The sequence below is a fragment of the Cetorhinus maximus genome, unplaced genomic scaffold, assembly GCF_964194155.1.
Source record: "Cetorhinus maximus unplaced genomic scaffold, sCetMax3.hap1.1 HAP1_SCAFFOLD_1349, whole genome shotgun sequence".
Lineage (NCBI taxonomy): Eukaryota > Metazoa > Chordata > Chondrichthyes > Lamniformes > Cetorhinidae > Cetorhinus > Cetorhinus maximus.
The window spans coordinates 40,083-67,290 of NW_027597290.1; the positions used below are offsets into that span (position 1 = coordinate 40,083).

Here is a 27,208-nt window from a genome sequence, read left to right on the forward strand (position 1 = left end):
AGTTGCTGGATTAACAATAGGAGAAGTGACAGCAGCTCTCGTCATCCACCCCCTCACACCATCCACCCCCCACACCCCCGGGGCCCTCCACCCACTAATCCCCCACACTTCCTCTCCCCTGCTACTCCCCCAGGGGCCCTCTTCACCCATCGCCCACACACACACCCCAAAAGTGGAATGTTTGGACAAACAGCTGCTGAATGTTGGACTCCTGGGTTTGGGGGTTATGCCTACCCAGCTGAATAGCCAGCCAAGTTCATGCTAGAAGAAATGTGACTTGGGGGTGGGGTAAAGGAGGGGTTATTGCTCAGGGAGAGGTTGAGCCCTCAGAGGAAAGAATAGATTCTAGGAATGGAGCTCCAGAGAGATGTATCTCTGAGGAGCTGAGGGAATGTGGTGTAGACAGCAGACTAATGTCTTGCCTTCCTGTCCCCCTCGTTCTAGTGCAAAAGGAAAAAGGATACACGAGTCTGCAGGACGAGGCTGTCAGGATCTTCAATTCACTGCAGGAGCTGGAGGCCATTTCTGATCCCATTCCCATTATTCAGGGAATTCTCCAAACCTGCCAGGACCTGAAGTCACTACGGGATGAGGTTTACTGTCAGCTGATCAAACAAACCAACCACGTGCCTCATCCGAATAGCACAGGGAATCTGCACCACTGCCGGCTGCTCAGCTGCATGAGCTGCACCTTCCTTCCCAGCCGCTCCATTCTTCGCTACCTCAAATTCCACCTGAAGAGGTTTGAGTGACAGCTGCCAATCACTTGCCCATAATCCCTCAGTCCCTCATATGCCTCCCCTAACCTGACACCCAACCGGCTGACCTCTCCCCTCACTTACCCCCCATTCACTCCCAGAATACCCATATTCCTCATCCTCACTTTATATGGATTTGGGCTGCAGGTTACAAGTTGTTATTCTGGGTGATTTAATCTCTGAGTCAAGTTGGAAATTGGGCTGTAACATGTTGCAGGGTTTCTATAGTAAGACTGATGCACCTCATTATAATGGAGCCCGGAGGGGGGGAGTGTCCCCGGGCGGGTGTCCCCGGGCGGGTGTCCCCGGGCGGTGTCCCCGGGCGGTGTACCCGGGTGGGTGTGCCCAGGTGGTGTAATCGGGTGGTGTACCTGGGCGGGTGTCCCCGGGTGGTGTGCCCGGGCGGTGTACCCGGGTGGGTGTGCCCAGGTGGTGTACCCGGGCGGTGTCCCCGGGTGGGTGTGCCCGGGTGGTGTACCCGGGCGGTGTACCCGGGTGGGTGTACCCAGGCAGGTGTACCCGGGCGGGTGTGCCCGGGTGGGTGTGCCCGGGTGGTGTACCCGGGTGGGTGTGCCCAGGTGGTGTACCCGGGCAGTGTCCCCGGGTGGGTGTGCCCAGGTGGTGTACCTGGGTGGGTGTGCCTGGGTGGGTGTGCCTGGGTGGGTGTGCCCGGGTCGTGTATCCAGGTGGGTGTACCTGGGTGGTGTACCCGGGGCGGTGTGTGGCCGGGCGGTGAGGCCGGGCGGTGTCCCCGGGTGGGTTAGGGTTATTATAATGGAGCCCGGGTGGGTGTACCCGGGTGGGTGTGCCCGGGCGGTGTCCCCGGGTGGGTGTGCCCAGGCGGTGTACCCGGGTGGGTGTGCACGGGTGGGTGTACCCGGGTGGGTGTACCCGGGTGGTGTACCTGGGCGGGTGTGCCTGGGCGGTGTCCCCGAGTGGGTGTGCCTGTGCGGTGTGCCCGGGTGGGTGTGCCCGGGCGGGTGTGGCTGAGTGGGTGTGCCGAGGCGGTGTTCTCTGCTCTGGCGCTGGTGTCGCTCTGTTTCGAGTTACCCTGCCCGTTTTCTGTTTGGATATCTGTTCATTTCAGAGCCTGAGGCAGTTTCTGCTGTGTTTTCCCACAGGATTAAAGAACAATTCCCCGGAACTGAGTTAGAGAAATATGCCCACTTCATTAATGAATCCCTAAAGAAAACCAAAGCACGAGAGTTTGTGCCGTCCCAGGAGGAGATCCAGGCATTGATCAGCCGCCAGGAGATGGTGACCACTGTTTACTGTCATGGGGGAGGATCGTGTAAAATCACCATTAACTCACATACTACAGCTGGAGAGGTGAGGCACCAACAGCAAACAGCAACAAGCAGTGCCAAAGTCAGCCTGGTTACTCCAATCAGCAGCTTCGGGGAATTGGGGCAAAGTTCATTCACTTTGCACTAAACCCAGCCACTCCGTCTAATCACTGAACCCCTCTCGGAGTGGGTTTTTCCTCACTGACATCCTTCCTGGGTGTGAGCGTTACTGATACCTTTTTTTATTCATTCATGGGATGTGGGCATCACCCATCCCTAATTGCCCTTGATTAGCCGCCTTCTTGAACCACTGCAGTCCATGTGGTGTAGGTTCCAGGCATTTAAGAGTCAATCACATTGCTGTGGGTCTGGAGCCACATGTAGGCCAGACCAGGTAAGGACGGCAGATTTCCTTCCCTAAAGGACATTAGTGAACCAGATGGGTTTTTACAACAATCAACAATGGTCATCATTAGACTTTAAATTCCAGATTTTTATTGAATTCAAATTCCACCATCTGTCGTGGTGGGATTTGAACCCGGGTCCCCAGAACATTCTCCCCGGGTCTCTGGATTACTAGCCCAATGACAATACCTCCCCATACTTCTTTTGGAGTGAGTGTTATTCTGTGATACCCCTCTCGGGGTGGGTGGACTGATGGTTGTTATGTGCTGTTGCTTCTTTCTCTTGAACAGGTTGTGGAAAAGTTAATCCGAGGCCTGGCGATGGAGGACAGTCGCAATATGTTTGCCCTGTTTGAACATAGTGAGCACGGAGACAGGGCCATCGAGAGTAGGGTCATCGTCGCAGACATTCTGGCAAAATTTGAGAGGTGAGAATGTTTCAGTCAATGAACCAGACACACCGAGACTGAGGAAACCGGCCTCCAAATCCATAAATATCAGCTGGCGGCTGCTCAGTGCAGAGAGGCAGGAGCAATGAGCAACCGGACATGTTGGGGAAATAAGTGAGAAAGGGGCAGGAGGAGATGGTGGGTGGAGGTCAGGCGGACGGGGGAGTGAGGGAGGGTAGCGGTGGGATCCCAGAATCACAGAGACTTATCAGCCAAGATTGAATGGCAGAGCAGAGTCAATGGGCTGAATGGCCTAATTTCTGCTCCTATGTCTTATGGTCTTATAAGAGGCCCTTCGGCCCATCAAGTCTGCACCGACACGTGAGAAACACCTGACCTACCTACCTAATCCCATTTACCAGCACTTGGCCCATAGCCTTGAATGTTATGACGTGCCAAGTGCTCATCCAGGTACTTTTTAAAGGATGTGAGGCAACCCGCCTCCACCACCCTCCCAGGCAGCGCATTCCAGACCGTCACCACCCTCTGGGCAAAAAGGTTTTTCCCCACATCCCCCCTAAACCTCCAGCCCCTCACCTTGAACTTATGCCCCCTCGTGACTGACCCTTCAACTAAGGGGAACAGCTGCTCCCTATCCATCCTGTCCAGGCCCCTCATAATCTTGTACACCTCGATCAGGTCGCCCCTCAGTCTTCTCTGCTCCAACGAAAACAACCCAAGTCTATCCAACCTCTCTTCATAACTTAAATGTTTCATCCCAGGCAACAACCTGGTGAATCTTCTCTGCACCCCTCCAGTGCAATCACATCCTTCCTATAATGTGGCGACTAGAACTGCACACAGTACTCCAGCTGTGGCCTCACCAAGGTTCTATACAACTCCAACATGACCTCCCTACTTTTGTAATCTAAGCTTCGATTGATAAAGGCAAGTGTCCCATATGCCTTTTTCACCACCCCACTAACATGCCCCTCCGCCTTCAGAGATCTATGGACACACACGCCAAGGTCCCTTTGTTCCACAGAACTTCCTAGTGTCATGCCGTTCATTGAATACTTCCTTGTCAAATTACTCCTTCCAAAGTGTATCATCTCACACTTTTCAGGGTTAAATTCCATCTGCCACTTATCTGCCCATTTGACCATCCCGTCTATATCTTCCTGTAGCCCAAGACACTCAACCTCACTGTTAACCACCCGGCCAATCTTTGTGTCATCCGCAAACTTACTAACCCTACCCCCCACTTAGTCATCTATGTTTACTGCTTCCTGGATGTGGAGAACGTGGCCAAGAATGGAGTGGAATTTGCATTCATGTTCGAACAGGTGGGAGCTCAACCTAGTCTCTCAGTAACCAATGGTAACCAACTGATTCTACTGACTGGGTCATTAATAAGCTAGTTAATGGGTTAGTGACCAGGAAATGATGGATTTATTAAACAGGGTAACTCGTGGATCATAACAGGTTTTATATTAACAATATAAATATATATTATAAATGACGAATAATAGGGGACCCAGCACAGATTCCTGTGATACGCCACTGGACACAGGCTTCCAGTCACTAAAGCATCCTTCTGACATCACCCTCTGTCTCCTACAACTAAGCCAATTCTGAATCCACCTTGTCAAATTACCCTGTATCCCATGTGCATTTGCCTTCTTTATAAGTCTCCCATTTGGGACCTTGTCAAAGGCTTTGCTGAAATCCATATAAACTACATCAACTGCACTACCCTCATCTACACACCTGGTCACCTCCTCAAAAAATTCAATCAAATTTGTTAGGCATGACCTCCTCTGACAAAGCCATGCTGACTAACCCTGATCAAACCTTGCCTCTCCAAGTGGTGATAGATACTCTCCTTCAGAATTTTCTCCAATAGCTTCCCTACCACTGACGTGAGACTCACTAGCCTGTAGTTCCCTGGCTTATCTCTACAACCCTTCTTAAATAGCTGAACCACATTAGCTGTTGTCCAGTCCTCTGGCACCTCACCTGTGGCCAGAGATGAATGGGTGAGGGTGGGAAGTGGAGAGGTGTGAGGGGTGAGGTGGGGAATGGGTGAAAGCAGTGGGTGTGAGGGCGGAGGGTGTGGTGGGTAAGGGCAGGGGGTATGTGAGGGGAGTTGGGGAGCGGGTGAGGACAGGGGGTGTGTGGGGGGAGATGGGGAGTGGGTGAGGACAGGGGGTGTGTGGGGGGAGATGGGGAGTGGGTGAGGACAGGGGGTGTGTGGGGGGAGGTGGGGAGTGGGTGAGGGCAGTGGGTGTGTGGGGGGAGGTGGGGAGTGGATGAGGACAGGGGGTGTGTGGGGGGAGATGGGGAGTGGGTGAGGACAGGGGGTGTGTGGGGGGAGGTGGGGAGTGGGTGAGGGCAGTGGGTGTGTGGGGGGAGGTGGGGAGTGAGCGAGGGCAGTGGGTGTGTGGGGGGAGGTGGGGAGTGGGTGAGGGCAGTGGGTGTGTGGGGTGAGGTGGGGAGTGGGTGAGGACAGGGGGTGTGTGGGGGAGGTGGGGAGTGGGTGAGGACAGGGGGTGTGTGGGGTGAGGTGGGGAGTGGGTGAGGACAGAGGGTGTGTGGGGGGTGGGGGTGTGTGGGTGAGGACAGGGGGTGTAGGGGGAGGTGGGGAGTGGGTGAGGGCAGTGGGTGTGTGGGGGGAGGTGGGGAGTGGATGAGGACAGGGGGTGTGTGGGGGGAGATGGGGAGTGGGTGAGGACAGGGGGTGTGTGGGGGGAGGTGGGGAGTGGGTGAGGGCAGTGGGTGTGTGGGGGGAGGTGGGGAGTGAGCGAGGGCAGTGGGTGTGTGGGGGGAGGTGGGGAGTGGGTGAGGGCAGTGGGTGTGTGGGGTGAGGTGGGGAGTGGGTGAGGACAGGGGGTGTGTGGGGGAGGTGGGGAGTGGGTGAGGACAGGGGGTGTGTGGGGTGAGGTAGGGAGTGGGTGAGGACAGAGGGTGTGTGGGGGGTGGGGGTGTGTGGGTGAGGACAGGGGGTGTAGGGGGAGGTGGGGAGTGGGTGAGGACAGGGGGTGTGTGGGGTGAGGTGGGGAGTGGGTGAGGACAGAGGGTGTGTGGGGGGTGGGGGTGTGTGGGTGAGGACAGGGGGTGTAGGGGGAGGTGGGGAGTGGGTGAGGACAGGGGGTGTGTGGGGGGAGGTGGGGAGTGGGTGAGGACAGGGGGTGTGTGGGGGGAGGTGGGGAGTGGGTGAGGACAGGGGGTGTGTGGGGGGAGGTGGGGAGTGGGTGAGGACAGAGGGTGTGTAGGGGGAGGTGGGGAGTGGGTGAGGACAGGGGGTGTGTGGGGGGAGGTGGGGAGTGGGTGAGGACAGGGGGTGTGTGGGGTGAGGTGAGTAAAGGGAGAGGGTGTGTGGGTAGTGGGTGTGTGGGGGGAGGTGGAGAGTGGGTGAGGGCGGTGGGTGTGTTGGGGGGAGTTGTGTGGAGTGAGGTGGGGAGTGGGTGAGGACTGGGGGTGTGTGGGGGGAGGTGGGTGAGGACAGGGGGTGTGTGGGGGGAGGTGGATGAGGACAGGGGTTGTGTGGGGGAAGGTGGGGAGTGGGTGAGGACTGGGGGTGTGTGGGGGGAGGTGGGTGAGGACAGGGGGAGGTGGGGAGTGGGTGAGTGTGGGGGGTGTGTGGGCGGTGGGTGTGTCGGGGGAGGTGGGGAGCAGTTGGTTTGTTGTTTAATGGGTGCTGTGCTGTCTAGGGTGATGATGAGTGCCGAGCGTGTGGACAGACTGTGGGGCCTTTATTTCAAACTCTACTGCTTCCTGGATGTGGAGAACGTGGCCAAGAATGGAGTGGAATTTGCATTCATGTTCGAACAGGTGGGAGCTCAACCTAGTCTCTCAGTAACCAATGGTAACCAACTGATTCTACTGACTGGGTCCTTAATAAGCTAGTTAATGGGTTAGTGACCAGCAAATGGTGGATTTATTAAACAGGGTAACTCGTGGATCATAACAGGTTTTATATTAACAATATAAATCTGAATGAATGAAATCTTTTCAACTCCAGTTGCTGTCGTTTCCCATTGGATCAACAGCTGTGTTCATACAAAGGATGGACCCCACCCCATCCCACCTCCCACCCCACCCCTACCACTCCCCCTGGACCAGACACCAAACCCCACACCCCCTCCCCACTCCCCCTGGACCAAACGCCACCCCACACAATCCCACCCCACCCTCCACTCTCCCTGGACCAGACCACCCTCCGCTTTTTCCTGCCCTTCCTGACTGTTTTCTTCCAGGTGCTCCAGTCAGCAGCGAGCATTTCCCAGGCATCGACTCCAATTCCAGTCAACTTGAGGTCTCGCTTGCAGATATCCTCGTTCCATAGACGCTGGTAACCTGCTGGTTTCGTGCTGATAGCAAGCTGGCCACAGAGCATGTCTCTGGGAATGTGGACATCATCCATTGGGCTCTCATGACCCAGCCGTTGGAATCACTGCTGACTTGAGAGGGCTGGGGATCCCTGCATGTTGTACGTCCATGTTCAGCACTCTGTCCTGCCAGGAGATGCCCAATATTCATCTGAGACAACGGAGGTGGAAGCTGTTCAGCTGCTTTTCTTGGCCTGCATGAGTTGTCCATGCCCACTGCTGTAAAGCAGGTTGCTGAGAACACAAGCCTGGTACGCAGAGCTTTGTATTTTTGCTTAGTTTGCTCTTGACTTCTCAACTTTGACATGACAGTTGCAGCCTTGGCAATCCTGGTGCTGATTTCAGCATCAATGGGACAGGTTGCTGGTAATTATTGATCCAAGGAATGTGAAGCTGTTGGCGACCTCCAGAGTGAGGTTACTGATGTTGATGGAAGGTGGAGTCTCTATGTTCTGGCCTGTAACTTTGGTTTTCCTGACATTGATTGTCAGTCCAGGCTCCTCACAGGCCCAGGAGAACCGATCTACAAGCTGCTGCAAGTGAGCTTCAGTGTGGGATGGCAGCGAGGGATCATCAGCCAACAGAAACTCACTGACTAGGACATTACACTTTGGTCTTGGCATGCAGTCTTGCCAAATTGAACACCTTACCATCGGCTCTAGTGTGCACCTTCATTTGAGTTGCTGAAAGCATGGAGAAGAATATGCCGAAGAGAGTTGATGCCATGACACAGCCTCGCTTTACAGTACTGCTGATCCAAAAGCATCCGATGATGCTCCATTGTAACTGTGAATACTCTCATGGGAAGAAGAAATGATGCCCAGGAGTCCAGGCAGGCAGCCTATTTTCCAGAGCAGGTTAAAGAGTCCCTCTCTGCTGACAGGTGGAAGGCCTTGGTTAGCTCAAGCCAAAGTAGAGTGGTCTGCACGTTCCCAGCGCTCCCCTGTAACTGCCAAAGTGAGAAAATCATGTCCACCTGACAGCTCTGAAGCTGCACTCAAACTCAGGGTAGATGTGTGATGCAGGGTCTGCAACCTGGTCAGAGCAACACAGGCCAAGACATCTCCCACAATACTTTTTAAAAAATCTATTTCTTCATGGGATGTGGGCATCACTGGCTAGGTCAGCAGTTATTGCCCATCCTTAATTGCCCTTGAGAAGGTGGTGGTGAGCTGCCTTTTTGAACCGTTGCAGTCCATGTGCTTTAGTACACCCACAGTGCGGTTAGGAAGGCAGTTCCAGGATTTTGACCCAGTGACAGTGAAGGAACGGCGATATATTTCCAAGTCAGGATGGTGAGTGACTTGGAGGGGAACCTCCAGGTGGTGGTCTTCCCATGTGTGCTGCCCTTGTCCTTGAGATGTTTGTGGTCGTGGGTTTGGTAGGTGCTCGATGGAACCTTGGTGAATTCCTGCAGTGCATCTTATAGATGGTGCACACAGCTGCCACTGTGCGTCGGTGGTGGAGGGAGTGAATGTTTGTGGATGGCACCACATGCACAACCATAAGGAGATGCCTTGGTAATTGTTGCAGGCACTGAGATCTCCTTTGTGTTTGTACAAGGTGACTATTTTTGCATATCACACATCTTGAGGCAGAAAAGCTCCTGGAGATGCTGCAGCAGTGCTGGGTTTCCACTTTTGATGATTTCAGGTGGAATGTCATTATTTCCTGAGGCTTTCGAACTGGCGAGACAGTCACTGGCTTTGTTTAGCTCGACTATGTTGGTCTTGCTGTCCAACTGCTCCATGATGGGAATGTCTGGGATGGCACTGAGAGTTTGAAAGGATTTTTAAAAAATCTTGCCGATTCCCTGCTGCCCTATAATATTGGCCAAGCCTTGTAGGTGGTACCCGCCCTTGTGTTGAAGTCCCCTAGAAGGTACAGTCCCTTGGTGCTGGAATTCTGTTGATGGTAGCTTCACGTGCTTCGTAGAATCAATCCTTGACATCTGGGATGGAGGTGAGTGTCGGGGCATGGATGTACATGAGGTTAACTGGGCCCACGCTGTTTGACAAGTGAAGAGCACGGAGTCTCACGGAGCCTTCTCTGGAAGGATCAATCATTGCAAGTAGAATTCTTTTTACTGAGAAACCCTCTCCATACCCACATGTTGCCTCTCGGGTTCTCCCCTGCCAGAACATATTGCATTTCTCTTTAAGGGGTCTACTTGGAGGCAGCCTAGTCTCTTGCAGTACAGTAATGTCTACATTGAGCCTTGTAAGTTCTTTGTCAATCACGGCTGTCTTACATGCATCATCAACCTGCAGAAGGATATCGGTAAGGCCAAGACACATGGTCCTTTGTTAGGAACTAGAGTTAGTTTTAAGTAAGTTACATTTGTATTGGTTGGTGTTAGGAATAAGCTATAGCTTTTGTTTAAGTTTAATTTATATGTTTTATTTGTGAGTTAAAAGGGTGGAACCTGGGTGTAGTTTCATTTAGTTTTTCTCTGGGAGAATGTTGCCTGCAAGTCTGTGGGTTCATTTGTATACCTGCTTTTTTAATGAGGTTTTATGACGTTCAAAGCTGTGTTATCGGGGCGGGGGGGAAGTGGTTTAGGGAAGTTAAAACAAAGAAGAAAAACTGTGCTGTTGCCTAGCAACAGAAAACCTACAGAGAGACAGAGAGAAACAGTAAAGCAGTTTGAGTTCAGTTGGTCTGTGGATACCACAGGGTGAGGAAGCGGAACAGGAAAGAGAATTGCAGAGAGCAGATTTCCCAAAAGAGCACAAGTTCCAAAAGGTCCCAAGGTAACAGCTAAGTCAAGGAATAGCGACAGGGAATCTGGAATAGATCTTGTTCAGTAAAGTTAAAGTAAGGAGCAGAGGAAAAGGCTCTGAATTAAAGAGAGAAAGCTGCAGAGAGCAGAATAAAGGCAAAGTGGGCTTGCGAGAATCCAGAAGATCCAAGAAGACAACCAAGGGTTGGTGGCACCTTACTACGGGCCTGTGAAGCAGTGGTGTTCTGTTGGCATGGCTGAGCATCTGAGAGAGAGAGCGTGGAAGGCGAAGCTTGAATGCACATGGTGACCCTGGGGAGAGGAACATTGCAAGGAGAGGTTGAAACCCTGGAGGTGAACCCTTGTTCAGAAGGCATCTGAAAGATAGCATCATTTGGGAGAAGATTCCAAAGTGAATTCTTCGAGAGATTGGAAACCCCCGTGTGAAAGATGGAGTCCAGTGAGACTGGTTGGCTCATGGTGTGACAAGCGTCTAGGGGGAGTTGATACGAACAAGGAACAGGGAGGCCATTCGGCCCCTCGAGCCTGCTCTGCCATTTAGTAAGATCATGGCTGATCTGATCGAAACCTGAAATCTGCATCCCTCCCAGCCCAATAACCTATCACCCCCTTGCTTACCAAGAATCTATGCACCTCTGCCTTAAAAATATTCAAAGACTGCTTCCATCACCTTTTTAGGAAGGGAGTTCCAAAGGCTCAAGACCCTCTGAGTGAAAACATTTCTCCTCATGGGTGACCACTTATTTTTAAACAGTGACCTCTAGTCCTAGATTCTCCCACAAGAGGATACATCCTCTCCACATCCACCCTGTCAAGACCCCTCAGGATCTTAAAGGTTTCAATCAAGTCGTCTCTTACTCTTCTAACTCCAGCAGATACAAGGTCTAGTCTGTCCAACCTTTCATCATAAGACAGCCCATCCATTCCAGGTATAAGTCTGGTAAACCTTCTCTGAACTGCTTCCAACGCATTTACATCCTTCTGTAAAAAAGGTGACCAACACTCTATACAGTACTCCAGATGTGGTCTTACTAGTGCCCTGTACAACTGAAGCATAACCTCCCTACTTTTATATTCAGTTCACCTCACAATAAATGATAACATTCTATTAGCTCTTTTAATTACTTCTGTACCTGCATACTAGCCTTTTGTGATTCATGCACTAGGACACCCAAATCCCTCTGCACCTCAGAGCTCTGCAGTCTCTCATCACTTAGATGAGGAGAAATTTCTTCGCCCAGAGAGTGGTGAGCCTGTGGAATTCGTTACTACAGAAAGTAGTTGAGACCACAACACCGTATGTTTTCAAGGAGTTAGATATAGCTCTTGGGGCGAAAGGGATCAGAGGGTATCGGGAGAAAGTGGGAGCAGGCTATTGAGTTGGATGATGAGCCATGATCATAATGAATGGCGGAGCAGGCTCGAAGGGCCGAATGGCCTACTCCTGCTCCTAGTTTCTATGTTTCTATAACATGCTTCTTTTCTATTCTTCCTTCCAAAATGGACAATTTCACATTTTCCCACATTATACTCCATTTGCCAGATCTTCGCCCATTCATTTAACCCTATATATATCTGTTTGTAGCCTCCTTATGTCCCCTTAACAACTTACTTTCCTACCTATCTTTGTGTTATCAGCAAATTTGGCAACCATCCCATCAATCCCATCGACAAGTCATTTATATGAATGGTAAACAGTTGAGGTCCCAGCGCTGATCCCTGTGGCACACCACTCGTTACATCTTGCCAACCTGGAAAAGACCCATTTGTGCCTACTCTGCTTCCTGTTAGCCAGCCAATCTTCTCTCCATGGCAATATGTTATCCCCAATAACATGAATCGTTATTTTCCACAATAACCTTTGATGTGGCACTTTATCAAATGCATTCTAGAAATCTAAGTACTGTACATTCACTGGTTCCTCTATATCCACAACACATGTTATTTCTTCAAAGAACTCCAATAAGTTGGTTAAACATGATTCCCCTTTCACAAAACCATGTTGACTCTGCCTGATAACCTTGAGCTTACCCAAGTGCCCTGCTATAACTTCTTTAATAATAGTTTCTGACATTTTCCCTATGACAGATGTTAGGCTAACTGGCCTGTAGTTTCCCGCTTTCTGTCTCCTTCCCTTTTTGAATAAAGGAGTTACATTTTCTATCTTCCAACCTAATAGGACCTTCCCCGAATCTAGGGAGTTTTGGAAAATTAAACTCAATGCATCAAGTATCTCACTCGGCACTTCTTTTAAGACCCTAGGTTGAAGTCCATCAGGACCCGGGCTCTTGTCAGCCCACAGCTCCAACAATTTACTCAGTACCACTTCGCTGGTGATTGTGATTTTCCTGATTTCCTTCCCCACTTCCAATTCCTGGTTTATAGCTGCTTCTGGGATGTTACTTGTCTGTCTTTTAGACTTTTTCTTACTCGTTGGAATGTATCTATTCTGTGCATTCTGAAATATCTCCTTAAATATTAGTCACTGCATCTCTAATGACCTTTCCTTTAACCTAATTTGCCAATTCACTTTAGCCAGCTATGCTTTCATGCCCTCATAATTGCCGTTATTTAAGTTAAAAACATAGTCTACGACCCACACTTCTCGCTCTCAAATTGAATGTAAAATTCAGTCATATTAAGGTTGCTTCACTATGAGATTATTAATTATCCCTATTTCATTGCACAATACCAGGTCTAGTATAGCCTGTTGTCTTGATGGCTCCAGAACATGCTGTTCTAAGAAACTATTCTGAAAACATCCAATGTACTCCTCATCTAGGCTATCTTTGCTCATCTAACTTTTCCAGTCTATATGTAAATTAAAATCTCCCATGATTATTGCTGTGCCTGACAAGCTCCCATTATTTCTTCCTTTATGCTCCATCCTAACATGTGGTTACTGTTAGGTGGCCTGTACACGGCTCCCAGAAGTGACTTCTTGCCTTTACCATTTCTTATCCCTACCCAAACCGTTTCTACATCCACGTTTCCTGAACTTAAGCCATCCCTCTCTATTGTGCTAACACCATCATTAACTAACAGTGCCATCCCTCCACCTTTTCCGCACTTCCTGTCCTTCCTAAATATCCTGTACCCTTCAATAGTCAGGTCCCAATCCATGTCCTCCTGCGGCCATGTCTCCATAATGGCTATCAAATCGTAATTATTTATTTCTATGTGCACTCTCAGTTCATCTGTTTTGATTTGAATGCTTCGTGCATTCAGATACAGAGCTTTAAGTTTTACCCTTTTATTCTTTATATAACCTCTAGTCTCATCTGTTGATTTACTGTTAGATCTGTACTCTCTATCCCTTCCTGTCACGGTCTGTTTTTCATTTCCCGTAATAATATCTTTCTCTTTTGCCTTGTCTCTGATCTTTGATTTACCACATCTTTCCAAATTTGATCCCTTGTCCCGACGAGTTAGTTTAAAACCTTCTCTTCCTCCCTAGTTATGCGGCTCGCTAGAACACTGCTCCCAGCACGGTTCAGGTGTAGACTGTCCCAACGCTACAGATCCCACTTCCCCAGTACTGGTGTCAGTGCCCCATGAATCGAAACCCATTTCTCCCACACCAGTCTTTGAGACACACATTCATTTCCATAATCTGATTTGTCCTATGCCAATTTGCATGTGGCTCAGGTAATAATCCAGAGATTATGACCTTTGAGGTTCTGCTTCTTAATTTGACGCCCTGGTCCTCATAGTGACTATGCAGAACCTCCTTGTTTGTCCTGCCTCTGTCGTTGGTACCTACATGGACCACAATGACTGGGTCCTCTCACTCCCACTGCAAATTCCTCTCCAGCCCTGAGCAGATGTCCCACACCCTGGCACCGGGCAGGCAACACAACCGCCTGGACTCACGCTCTTTGCTACAGGGAATAGTGTCAATCACTCTGACTATATAATGCACTACTACCATTATGTTCCTTTTTGCTTCCCCCACTTGGATGGCTTCCTGTACCACGGTGCCATGGTCAGTTTGCTCATCCACCCTGCAGCCCCCACTCTCAACCAAACAAGCTAAGAGAACCTCAAACCCTTTGAACAATTATAAAGGCTGAGGCACCTGTGCACCTGCCCTCCTCAGTCCCCTTACCTACCTCACTTTGCAGTCATACTCTCCTGTCCCTGACCACTGATCAAAACAGAAGACCCTGTCTTAAGAGTTGTGACTGCCTCCTGGTACAAAGAATCCAGGTAATTTTACCCGTCCCTGATGCGTCGCAGAGTCTGTAGTTCAGCCTCCAGCTCATAAACTCTGAGCTGAATCTGCTGAAACTTCACACACTTACTGCACACGTGTTTGTCCTGGATCAAACTGGCATCCAGGAGCCTCCACATGCTGCAGCTGTGACACATCACCTGTCCTGACATTCTTAATGTGTTCTTACTAACTATTTAATTGTTTTGTTTAATTATATATTTTACTTCTGTGTTTATATATTTTAATAACTTACCACAAGTTGCTAGACTCTTGAACCATAGGAATAGAATAAACCTTCGTCACTTACCAGATACTCACCAAATAACTAACTTCTCCTGCAGCAGAGTACAACCACTTCCTGAAGGCTGAGAAAGTTAGTATTTTCCACAATAACCTTTGATGTGGCACTTTATAAAATGCCTTCTGGAAATCTAAGTACAGTACATCCACCGGTTCCCCTTTATCCACAGCACATGTTACTTCCTCAAAGAACTCCAATAAGTTGGTTAAACATGATTTCCTTTTCACAAAACCATGTTTACTCTGCCTGATTATCTTGAACTTGTCCAAGTGCCCTTTTATAATTTCTTTAATAATAGCTTCTAACATTTTCTTGATGACAGATGTTAAGCTAACTGGCCCGTAGTTTTCCGTTATCTGTCTCTCTCCCTTTTTGAATAATGGAGCTACATTTGATGAGAGATCCATAACATCTGTTTGGGATGGCACCTGTCGCTTGGTTTCAGAGTGTGGGGTGCATGACCACAGGTCGCCTATTGGTTTACATGGACTGTGTACGTACTGTGAACCTTAGAGTATAAGATAGCTTTTTTAACTTGTATTATCCTTACGAATCTGTATATATCTGTAAAGGTATAGTTATGGGTGAAGGAGCATTGTAATATAATTCATCTTTTCTTGTTTAATAAATGTTTTATTCTTTTGTTAAAAGTTCATCAGCTGACTCCTGTGACTCTGTTCAGTAGCCGCCCTCCATGTTCCTAAACAAAAAATAAAAGTTAGGATCTATCAAGCCAGGTTCCACCCTGAGATCTGACTTCTCCAGTAGTAACATCAGCTGGGGATCATAACGTCTCACATTCCAGCTTGCAATGTCAAAGACTGGTGTCTTCTTTGCGTAGATTATCAACTCGCCTATTAAGAGATGACTCTCTAAGCTCTAAGTACCCATTGAAGCAAGCAAGTCATACTGGGACAGCACCTAACTGACTCAGGGCTGCCCAGCTTGGGGCAGCTTTCCAATGTGAGGCAATGATCTCCCTCAATGTCAGAGTGATTGGAGAGTAACTGCCCCTTGGTTCAAGAAGGGAGAGAGGGTTAACCAGTTAACTATTCACCAGTTAGTCTAACATCAAACTCTTTGGGGTTGAGCTTAATGGGGCAGTCATTGTTACATTGGAGATTTGGGGGTCATTATTAGGGTGGAGATTCTGGCCGGTCATTTTTACAGTTGTCATGAGTTACCGGACTTTGTGTTTCTCTTTAACCAGGCCCATGAATGTTTGCTGAGTGGACATTTCCCTGCACCAGAAGACACCCTCCAGCTTTTAGCAGCTTTGAGATTGCAATACATCTACGGAGACTACAATAAGAGCTCCTTGAATCTCCAGGAAGTTTATCCAGTCTCCAAGCTGAGGAACAAAATCTTCCAATCCACAAAATTCAACTCCCAGACCCTGGAGAAGAGGAGGACGAGTTTCTTGGAGGGGACATTGCGCCTTAGCCTTCGTACAGGCTCGGTGAAGAAACAGAAGATGGAAGAAGAGCAAATGCTGGAGATGTGGCTGAAAGAAGAGCTGTCAGCTACTCGCACGAGCATCGTGGACAAGTGGAAGAGGCTCCGGGGGATGAAGCAGCAGCAAGCCATGCTGAGATACATGGCAATTATCATGGAGTGGCCAGGATATGGTTCGACTCTCTTTGACGTTGAGGTATGTTGGACTGGGTTGTTCACCTGGACTTTCTACGTAAAGTTTACTCTTAATTCCATAATCCTCGCTTTGCTCCAGAACGTATCAGTTCCGAGTATCTCACATAGCCCACCTCACTTTATCTTCACCGCATTTAAGGGATTTATTGCAAGTAACTACAACCTCTTTCTCTGTCTCTCACTAGCAAATCAAACCTAACTTGAGGCATTTCAGTGAGTTTAGAAGCAGTGTGACTGATATTACTGGGTTTGGATAGTTTGATGAGGTTACTAGTGTTCCCCCCAACCTCCCCCCTTACCTATTATCCTTCCCCACAACCTCCCCCCTTACCTATTATCCTTCCCCCCAACCTCCCCCCTTATCTACTATCCTTCCCCCAATTATCCTCCCCACCTCCTATCCATCATGCTCCCTCTCCTCTTTCCTTTGTTCTTCCCCCATTTCCTGCTCTACTTTGTTCCCTCTTCCCCAACCCCCCCGCACAGGTGCTAATTGCTTTTGATTGGTTCTAACAGGTGTCAAATGCTCTTTGATTGGTTCCTATAGATGCTAATGTCCATTGATTGGTTTCTGCAGGTGCAAATGTGCTTTGATTGTTTCGTATGGGGGCTAATACCCTTTGAATGACTCCTGCAGGTGCTAATGCCCTTTGATTGGTTCCTATGGGTGTTGATGCTCTTTGATTGGTTCCTATGGATGCTAATGCCCTTTGATTGGTTCCTATGGGTGCTGATGCCCTTTGATTGGTTTCTCCAGCTGTTAATATCCTTTGTTTGGTTTCTGGAGGGGCTAATGTGCTCATATTTCCAAGTCAGGATGATGAGTGATTTGGAGGGGAACTTCCAGGTGGTGGTGGTGTTCACATCCACCTGCTTCCCTTGTCCTTCTAGAAGTTAGTGGTCGTAGGTTTGGAAGGTGCTGTCGAAGGAGCCTTGGTGAATCCCTGCAGTGCACCTTGTAGATGGTACACACTGCTGCTACTGTGCTTCAGTGATGAAGAGAGTGAATGTTTGTGGATGGGGTGCCAATCGAGTGGGGCTGCTTTGTCCTGGATGGTGTCAAGCTTCTTGAGTGTTGTGGGAGCTGCACTCATCCAGGCAAGTGGGAAGTATTCCACCACACTCCTGACTTGTGCCTTGTGGATGGTGGACAGGGGAGTCAGGAGGTGAGTTACTCGTCACAAGATTCCTAGTCTTTGACCTGCTCTTGTAGCCACAGTATTTATACGGCTAGTCCAGTTCAGTTTCTGGTCAATGGTAACACCCAGGATGTTGATAGTGGGGGATTCAGTGATGGTAATGCCATTGAATGTCAAGAAGTGATGGTTAGATTCTCTCTTGTTGGAGATGGTCATTGTCTGGCACTTGTGTGGCACAAATGTTACTTGCCACTTGTCAGCCCAAGCCTAGATCTTGTCCAGGTCTTGCTGAATTTGGACATGGACTGCTTCAGTATCTGAGGAGTCGTGAATGGTGCTGAATGTTGTGCAATCAGCAGTGAAAATCCCCACTTCTGACCTTATGATGGAAGGAAGGTCATTGATGGAACAGCTGAAGATGGTTGGGCCTAGGACACTACCTGAGGAACTCCTGCAACGATATCCTGGAGCTGAGATGGCTGACCTTCAACAACCACAACCATCTTCCTTTGTGCTAGGTATAACTCCCACCAGTGGAGAGTTTTCCCCCGATTCCCATTGACTCCAGTTTTGCTAGGGCTCCTTGATGCCACACTCGGTCAAATGCTGCCTTGATGTCAAGGACAGTCACTCTCACCTCACCTCGGGAGTTCAGCTCTATTACCCATGTTTGAACCAAGGCTGTAATGAGGTCAGAAGCTGAGTGGCCTTGGTGGAACCCAAACTAAGTGTCAGTGAGCAGGTTATTGCTAAACAAGTGCCACTTGATAGCACTGTTGATGACCCCTTCCATCACTTTACTGATGGTCGAGAGTAAATTAATGGGGTGGTAATTGGCTGGGTTGGATTTGTCCTGCTTTTTGTGTACAGGACATACCTGGGCAATTTTCTACATAGCTGGGTAGATGCCAGTGTTGTAGCAGTACTGGAACAGCTTGGCTATGAGCGCGGCAAGTTCTGGAGCACAAGTCTTCAGTACTATTGCCGGAATATTGTCATGGCCCATAGCCTCTGCAGTATCCAGTGCCTTCACCCACTTCTTGATATCATGTGAAGTGAATCAAATTGGCTGAAGACTGGCATCTGTGATGTTGGGGACCTCTGGAGGTGGTCGAGATGGATCATCCACTCTGCACTTCTGGCTGAAGATTGTTGCAAATGCTTCAGCCTTATCTTTTGCACTGCTGCGCTGGGCTCCTCCATCATTGAGGATGGGGGTATTTGTGGAGCCTCCTCCTCCAGTGAGTTGTTTAATTGTCCACCACCATTCACGACTGGATGTGGCAGGACTGCAGAGCTTAGATCTGATCCGTTGGTTGTGAGATTGCTTGGCTCTGCCTCTCATTTGCTGCTTATGCTGTTTAGCACGCAAGTAGTCCTGTGTTGTAGCTTCACCAGGTTGACACCCCATTTTGGGGTATGCCTGCTGCTGCTCCTGGCATGCCCTCCTGCACCCTTCATTGATCCAGGGTTGATCCTCTGGCTTGGTGGCAATGGTAGAGTGGGGGATATGCTGGGTCATGAGGTTCAAGTACAATTCTGCTGCTGCTGTTTGCCCACAGCACCTCATGGTTGACCAGTCTTGAGTTGCTAGATCTGTTCGAAATCTATCCCATTTAGTACGGTGGTAGTGCCACACAACACAATGGAGGGTATCCTCAATGTGAAGATGGGACTTGGTCTCCACAATGACTGTGCGGTGGTTTCTCCTACCAATACTGTCATGGACAGATGCATCTGCGGCAGGCAGGTGGGTGAGGATGAGGTCAAGTATGTTTCTCCCTCTTGTTGGCTCCCTCACCACTTGCCGCAGACCCAGTCTAGCAGTTATGTCCTTTAGGATGTGGCCAGCTCGGTCAGTGGTGGTGCTACCGAGCCACTCTTGGTGATGGACATTGAAATCCCCCACCCAGAGTACATTCTGTGCCCTTGCCACCCTCAGTGCTTCCTCTAAGTGATGTTCAACATGGAGGAGGCACTGATTCATCAGCTGAGGGAGGGCGGTACGTGGTAATCAGCAGGAGATTTCCTTGCCCATGTTTGACCTGATGCTATGAGACTTCATGGGGTCCAGAGTCAATGTTGAGGACTCACAGGGCAACTCCCTCCCGACTGGATACCACTGTGCCGCCACCTCTGCTGGCTCTGTCCTGCCGGTGGGACAGGACATACCCAGGGATGGTGATGGTGGTGTCTGGGACATTGTCTGTAAGGTATGATTCCGTGAGGATGACTATGTCAGGCTGTTGCTTGACTAGTCTGTGAGACAGCTCTCCCAATTTTGACACAAGCCCCCGATGTTAGTAAGGAGGAATTTGCAGGGTTGATAGGGCTGAGTTTGCTGTTATTATTTCTGCTGTCTAGGTCGATTGCAGGTGGTCTGTCCGGTTTCATTCCTTTTAGTGGTTTGTTACAACTGAGTGGCTTGATAGGCCACCTCAGAGGGCAGTTAAGAGTCAAGGATTAAAGGTGGAAAATTTTCTTCCTTAAAGGGCATTAGTGAACCAGATGGGTTTTTACAACAATCGTTTCATGGTCAACATCAGACTTTTAACTCCATATTTTTATTGAATTGAAATTCCACCATCTGCCATGGCGGGATTCGAACTCGGGTCCCAGAAGAATTACCCTGGGTCTTCGGATTACTAGTCCAGTGACAATACCACCAAGCCACCTATGGGTGCTAATGCCCTTTGATTGGTCTTTGCAGGTGCTAATGCCCTTTGATTGGTCTCTGCAGGTGCTAATGCCCTTTGATTGGTCTCTGCAGGTGCTAATGCGCTTTGATTGGTTTCTGCAAGTACTAATGCCCTTTGATTGGTTTCTGCAGGTACTAATGCCCTTTGATTGGTTTCTGCGGGTACTAATGCTCTTTGATTGGTTTCTGCAGGTACTAATGCCCTTTGATTGTTTTCTGCGGGTACTAATGCTCTTTGATTGGTTTCTGCAGGTACTAATGCCCTTTGATTGGTTTCTGCAGGTACTAATGCCCTTTGATTGGTTTCTGCAGGTACTAATGCTCTTTGATTGGTTTCTGCAGATACTAATGCCTTTTGATTGGTTTCTGCAGGTACTAATGCCTTTTGATTGGTTTCTGCGGGTACTAATGCCCTTTGATTGGTTTCTGCAGATACTAATGCTCTTTGATTGGTTTCTGCGGGTACTAATGCTCTTTGATTGGTTTCTGCAGGTACTAATGCTCTTTGATTTGTTGTTTCCAGTGTAAGGAAGGTGGATTTCCCAATGAACTGTGGTTGGGGGTCAGTGCTGAAAATATTTCTGTCTACAAGCGCGGTGATGCCCGGCCACTGGAGACCTTCCAGTACGAGCACATTGTATTCTTCGGTGCTCCGCTCCCAAACACCTACAAGATCACGGTGGATGAACGGGAACTGTTCTTCGAAACTCCACAGGTGAGAAGCGCTGATCGGTGACTTCAGGCGTGGCCTCAAGATTGACAGTGCGTTGTTATACTGGACAGTTTGTGGAGATAAAGTCTCAGGATAAGAGGTCAGTCATTTAGGACTGAGATGAGGAGAATGTGGTTGTAGATGCTCCATTGTTGAGTATATTCAAAGAGAAGTCGATGGATTTTTGGGGTCCAAGAGAATCAAGGGATATTGGGAGTGGGCAAGAATGTGAGGATGATGTAGAAGATCAGTCATGATCATACAGAATGGTGGAACAAGCTCGAGGAGCTGAATGGTGGAACAGGCTCGAGACGCGAGGAGCTGAATGGTGGAACAGGCTCGAGACGCGAGGAGCTGAATGGTGGAACAGGCTCGAGACGCGAGGAGCTGAATGGTGGAACAGGCTCGAGACGCGAGGAGCTGAATGGTGGAACAGGCTCGAGACGCGAGGAGCTGAATGGTGGAACAGGCTCGAGACGCGAGGAGCTGAATGGTGGAACAGGCTCGAGACGCGAGGAGCTGAATGGTGGAACAGGCTCGAGACGCGAGGAGCTGAATGGTGGAACAGGCTCGAGACGCGAGGAGCTGAATGGTGGAACAGGCTCGAGACGCGAGGAGCTGAATGGTGGAACAGGCTCGAGGAGCTGAATGGTGGAACAGGCTCGAGACGTGAGGAGCTGAATGATGGAACAGGCTCGAGGAGCTGAATGGTGGAACAGGCTCGAGACGTGAGGAGCTGAATGGTGGAACAGGCTCGAGATGTGAGGAGCTGAATGGTGGAACAGGCTCGAGACGCGAGGAGCTGAATGGTGGAACAGGCTCGAGACGTGAGGAGCTGAATGGTGGAACAGGCTCGAGGCCTGCACTGTCTGCCTGAATGGCCTACTGCTCCTATTTCTTATGAAAGGTGAAAAGTCACCATCAGGTCAAGCTGAAGCTATTGGCAGTTTATTGAATTTAAGCAAACTTTAGATTGATGTAACAGTGACCCCTGTGTCTGACCTGCTGTGGGTCAAAGTATCTTGAGGCAGGCAGGACTGAGGAAACAGGGAATGGGACAGCGATGTGGAGCAGATGGTTCACAAGTGAGCTCCAGGACTCTGGGTATTCAGCAGCTCAGGGTGAGGTGAGGCATACTGAGAAAGGACGGTCTCGCGCTCTATCTATCTATCTAATCTATCTATCTAATCTATCTATCTAATCTATCTATCTAATCTATCTAATCTATCTATCTAATCTATCTATCTAATCTATCTAATCTATCTAATCTATCTATCTAATCTATCTATCTAATCTATCTATCTAATCTATCTATCTAATCTATCTAATCTATCTATCTAATCTATCTATCTAATCTATCTTCTCTACCTCTCTACCTATATCTCTCTTTCTCCCATCTCTCTGAGATATTGCCGTTGTTCCTCTCTCTCTCACTGAGATATTGTTGTCGATTCTCTCTCTCTGAATTCGATCTTGTTTTTCTCTCTCTCTCTCTCTCACACTGAGATCTTGTTGTTGTTTTTCTAAGACGACCATAAATCATAGGAGCAGAAGTAGGGCATTCGGCCCATCAAGTCTGCACCACCATTCAATGAGATCATGGCTGATTTGAAAATCCTCAACTCCACTTTCCTGCCTTTTCCCCATACCCCTTGATTCCCTTACTGATTAAAAATCTGTCTGTCTCAGCCTTGAATATACTTAATGACCCAGCCTCTACAGCCCTCTACGGTACATAATTCCCCAGATTGACTAGCCTCTGAGAGAAGAAATTCCTCCTCATCTCTGTTTTAAATGGGCGACCCCTTACTGTGAGATTATGCCCTCTGGTCCTAGACTCTCCCACAAGGGGAAACAACCTCTCAGCATCTACCCTGTCAAACCCCCTAAGAATCTTATATGTTTCAATAAGGTCGCCTCTCATTCTTCTAAGCTCCATTGAGTACAGGCCCAACCTACTCAACCTCTCCTCATTAACAAATCCCTCCATACCCAGGATCAACTTAGTAAACCTTCTCTGGATTCCCTCCAATGCCAGTATATCTTTCCTTAGATAAGGGGACCAAAACTGTTCACACTATTCTAGGTGTGGTCTAACTAGTGCCTTGTGTAGTTTTGGCAAGACTTCCCTATTTTTATACTTCATTTACTTTGAAATAAAGGTCAACATTCCATTTACCTTCCCTATCACCTGCTGAACTTGTATGCTAGCTTTTTATGATTCATGCACGAGGACCCCCAAATCCCTCTGTGCTGCAGCTTTCTTCGGTCTTTCTCCATTTAAATAATATTCAGCTCCTCTATTCTTCCTACCAAAGTGCATGACCTCACATTTTCCCACATTATATTCCATCTGCCAAGTTTTTGCCCAGTCACTTAACCTGTCTATATCCCTCTGTAGACTCCTTGTGTCATCCTCACCACTTGCCTTCCCACCTATTTTTGTGTCATCCCCAAACTTCTCTCATCTGAGTCATTGATATATATTGTAAATAATTGAGGCCCCAGCACTGATCCCTGTGGCACTCCAGTAGTTACAGGTTGCCAACCTGAAAATGCCCCCCTTATCCCAACTCTCTGTCTTCTATTAGTTAGCCAATCTTCTATCCATGCTAATATACTACCCCCAACACCATGGGCTTTTATCTTATTAAGTGGCCTTATGTGTGGTACCTTATCGAACGCCTTTTGGAAATCCAAATATATTACATCTATTGGCTCCCCTTTATCTATCCTGCTTGTTACCCCCTCAAAGAATTTTAATAAATTTGTTATTTAATTGGAATTTAATGCAGAAAAGTGTGAGGTGTTGCATTTTGGAAGGACAAACCAAGGTAGGACATATACAGTAAATGGTAGGGCACTGAGGAGTGCGGAGGAACAAAGGGATCTGGGAATTCAGATACATAATTCCCTGAAAGTGGCGTCACAGGTAGACAGGGTTGTAAAGAAAGCTTTTGGCATACTGGCCTTCATAAATCAAAGTATTGAGTATAGGAGTTGGGATGTTATGGTGAGGTTGTATAAGACATTGGTGAGGCCAACTTTGGAGTATTGTGTGCAGTTTTGGTCGCCTAACTACAGGAAGGATATCAGTAAGATTGAAAGAGTGCAGAGAAGATTTACTAGGATGTTGCTTGGTCTTCAGGAGTTGAGTTACAGGGAAAGATTAAACAGGTTAGGACTTTATTCCTTGGAGCGTAGAAGAATGAGGGGAGATTTGATAGAAGTTTACAAAATTATGAGGGGTATAGACAGAGTAAATGCGAGTAGGCTCTTTCCACTTAGATTAGGAGAAATAAACACGAGAGGACATGGCTTTAGGGTGAAAGGGGAAAGGTTTAGGGGGAACATTAGGGGGAACTTCTTCACTCAGAGTGGTGGGAGTGTGGAACGAGCTACCATCTGACGTGGTAAATGCGGGCTCACTCTTAAGTTTTAAGAATAAATTAGATAGATACATGGATGGGAGAGGTCTGGAGGGTTTTGGACTGGGTGCAGGTCAATGGGACTAGCGGAATAATATTTCGGCACAGACTAGAAGGGCTGAATGGCCTGCTTTTTCTGTGCTGTAGTGTTCTATGGTTCGATGGTTAGGCATGATTTCCCCTTCATGAAGCCATGCTGACTCTGCTTAATTAGATTATGTATTTCTAAATGCTCTGCTATTTAATCCTTTATAATAGACTCCAACTTTTTCCCCAATTCCAGATGTTAAGCTAGCTGGCCTATAGTTACCTGTATTTTGTCCGCCTCCCTTTTTGAATAATGCTATTACATTGTCTGTTCTCCAATCCTCTGTGACTTTTCCAGAATCTGAGGATTCTTGGACGATTACTACCAGTGCATCCATATCTCTGTAGCTACTTCCTTTAATATCCTAGGATGCAGCCCATCAGGTCCAGGGCACTTATTGGCCTTTAGCCCCATTAGTTTCCCTAGTACGTTTTCTCTCATGATAATTATTGTATTTATTTCCTCCCCTCCCCCCCTGGCTTTTCACTGAATCACACAGAATCACAGTGCAGAAAAAGCCCTTCGGCCCAGTGAGTCTGCACCAATATGTGAGAAACACCTGACCTACCTACCTAATCCCATTTTGCCCCTTGATTATTTAGTATTTTTGGAATGCTATTAGTACCTTCTACCATGAAGACTGAAGCAAAGTATTTATTCAACTCCTCTGCCATTTCTGGGTTCCCCATTATTATTTCCCCAGCCTTGTTCTCTAAGGGGCCTCTCTCTTCCTTATATATTTAAAGAAGCTCTTACTGTCCATTTTTATATTACTTGCTAGTTCAGCCTCAAAGTTTATTTTCTCCCTCTTTGTTTTTTTTTGGTCATTTTTGTGACTTTTAAAACTTTCCCAATCCTCTGGCTCACCACTAACCTTTGCCACATTGTATGTTTTCTCTTTCAATTTGACACTGTCTTTAACTTGGTTAACTATGGTTGGTTTATTCTCTTCCTTGAATCCTTCTTCCTCACTGGGATATATCTTTGTCGAGCGTCATGAACTATTTTCTTAAACGTCTGCCTTTGTTTATCAACCTTCTTTCCCAGTCCATACCAGCCAACTCTGCCCTCATTCCTTTGTTATTACCCTTATTTAAGTTTAGCACAGTTGTTTCTGACCCAAGTTTCTCGCTCTCAAACTGAATGCTAAATTCTACCATATTATGGTCACTGTTTCCTAGGGGATCCTTTACTCTGAGATCATTAATTAAACCTGCCTCATTACACATTACAAGATCCAAGATAGTCTGATTCTTGGTTGGATTCACAACATATTGTTGTCAGAAACTGTCCATAATACACTATGAATTCTTGCTCATGTCTACCTCTGCCAATTTGATTTTCCCAATCTATATGAAGATTAAAGTCACCCATGATTAATGTACTGCCTTTTTTACATGCCCTCATTATCTCCTGATTTATTCTCTGTCCTCTCTCTCTCTGATGTATTGCTGTCGTTTCTCTCTCTCACTGACTTTGTTTCTGTTGATTCTAGGTGGGTGAAATCACTAAGATAATGAAGGGTTACATCAACATGATCGTGAAGAAACGCTACAGCATCAAATCAGGTGTCACTCACCGCAATGAGGCCAGTGCTTGGACTAGATGAGCAGGACTTTTCCCAGCCTCTCCGCAGCCCCTCCCCCCCCAACATCCCTTCCCTCACCCCTCCATCCACCCTAGATAGTATGGCAACCTCTGGGATTTAGCCTGGATCCCTCCCCAGGGAGGCTCATTGCTGATCTCAAGCTGGGCTTGCATCATCTTTTCATGCTTACTTTATGCCTCAATGGACACCACGTTGATCAGGGTGGCGCCAGTTCTACAGGAGCTGCAATTCCACTCTGACACTGAGGACACATTGAGAATGGGGAGGGGTCCTAGAGCAGAATGAAGCTGCCAACTTTGCAGGATTGTACCAGGAACTCCGGGAAATTGAAGACTGATCTCTAGAGAAGGTGGAAATATTGACTAAGGGAGAGACAATTGGCCTTTGAGACAGGGCCTCCCGAAAATGGACATGTTGATTGACCAGTGGTGGAGATGGGGCAGTTGGAGTTGGGATGCTGAGATCTCTGGGAATATATCAGTCAGAATCGGCGTTCCAGACGGGAGATGAGGAGAAGCTAGGACAGAGCCGATATTGGAAAACTGATCCCGTCCTGACACAGCTGCCTTCAACTTCCCCCTCAAGGTCTCCACGCAAGCTCGGCCTGTAATACTGCGGGCAGTGTTGCCGAGAGAAATCCAGCACAGGCACAATGGACTGAATGGCCTCCTTCGGTGCTGTCCCATTCCATGATTCTTTGTTAATGGTTCCTGCTGATCAGAGGGTGTCTCTCTCTCTACCTGTCTCTCCCTATTTCTCTTTTGTTTGTGTGTCCCTCTGTCTCTCTTTCCCTCTTTATCCCTCTGTCTCTCTTTCTCTCATTTTGTTTAGTTCTCTGTGTCTCTCTCTCTCTCTCTATCTTTGTATTTCTCACTCTCTCTTGCTCTGTCTCTCCCTCTTTTGGCCTGCCTCTTTCTATACTAAGTGATTTGTAACTGGCTTTACAAAGCAATTCCTCCAATGTAACAAATTATTTAATGCTCTGTACTGAGATTGGAGAGATTAAAGGAGGCTCTGTAGCTGCTCACCATCACAAACCAACCAAATATCCCAAATAAGAGTTTTATAAGTTTGTTTTTTTCACTTACAAATACAAACAGCAAATGCCTGAACTACTTTGTCCTGTGATTTTGCAAAGTCTGAAGACTGAGGTGGGCACTGTAGGATACCTGCTGTTTGATGCTGAATGGAACAGCCCAGTGTCTCCCGTTACTGAGTGTTCAGTGAACAAGTTTCCTGAAGTACATTAAGCAGGAAAGACCCAGGTTCCATCTCGGCCCTGTATTGGTCTGATCTGGTGTGGTAGTGAGCCCAGATACAGAGCAGGAAGGCAGCACAAGAGACAGGAAAAGGAGTTACTGTTTGGATCACCTCAGACCCTGACCATGACTGCGAG

General features: G+C 48.1%; 1 protein-coding gene across 1 annotated transcript in view; it reads left to right on the plus strand.

The window, feature by feature from the left end:
- Positions 1-26,924, plus strand: part of LOC144676088 (unconventional myosin-X-like) — a gene marked incomplete at its 5' end in the record, with an annotated part of 64,951 nt that extends 38,027 nt beyond the window's left edge. The window contains 7 exons of the mRNA XM_078536603.1: positions 445-742; positions 1,880-2,087; positions 2,740-2,876; positions 6,551-6,671; positions 15,699-16,139; positions 20,499-20,690; positions 25,699-26,924. Coding sequence (XP_078392729.1) covers positions 445-742; positions 1,880-2,087; positions 2,740-2,876; positions 6,551-6,671; positions 15,699-16,139; positions 20,499-20,690; positions 25,699-25,812 — 1,511 coding nt within the window. The remainder of the gene's footprint in view (positions 1-444; positions 743-1,879; positions 2,088-2,739; positions 2,877-6,550; positions 6,672-15,698; positions 16,140-20,498; positions 20,691-25,698) is intronic.
- Positions 26,925-27,208: the final 284 nt, after the last annotated feature.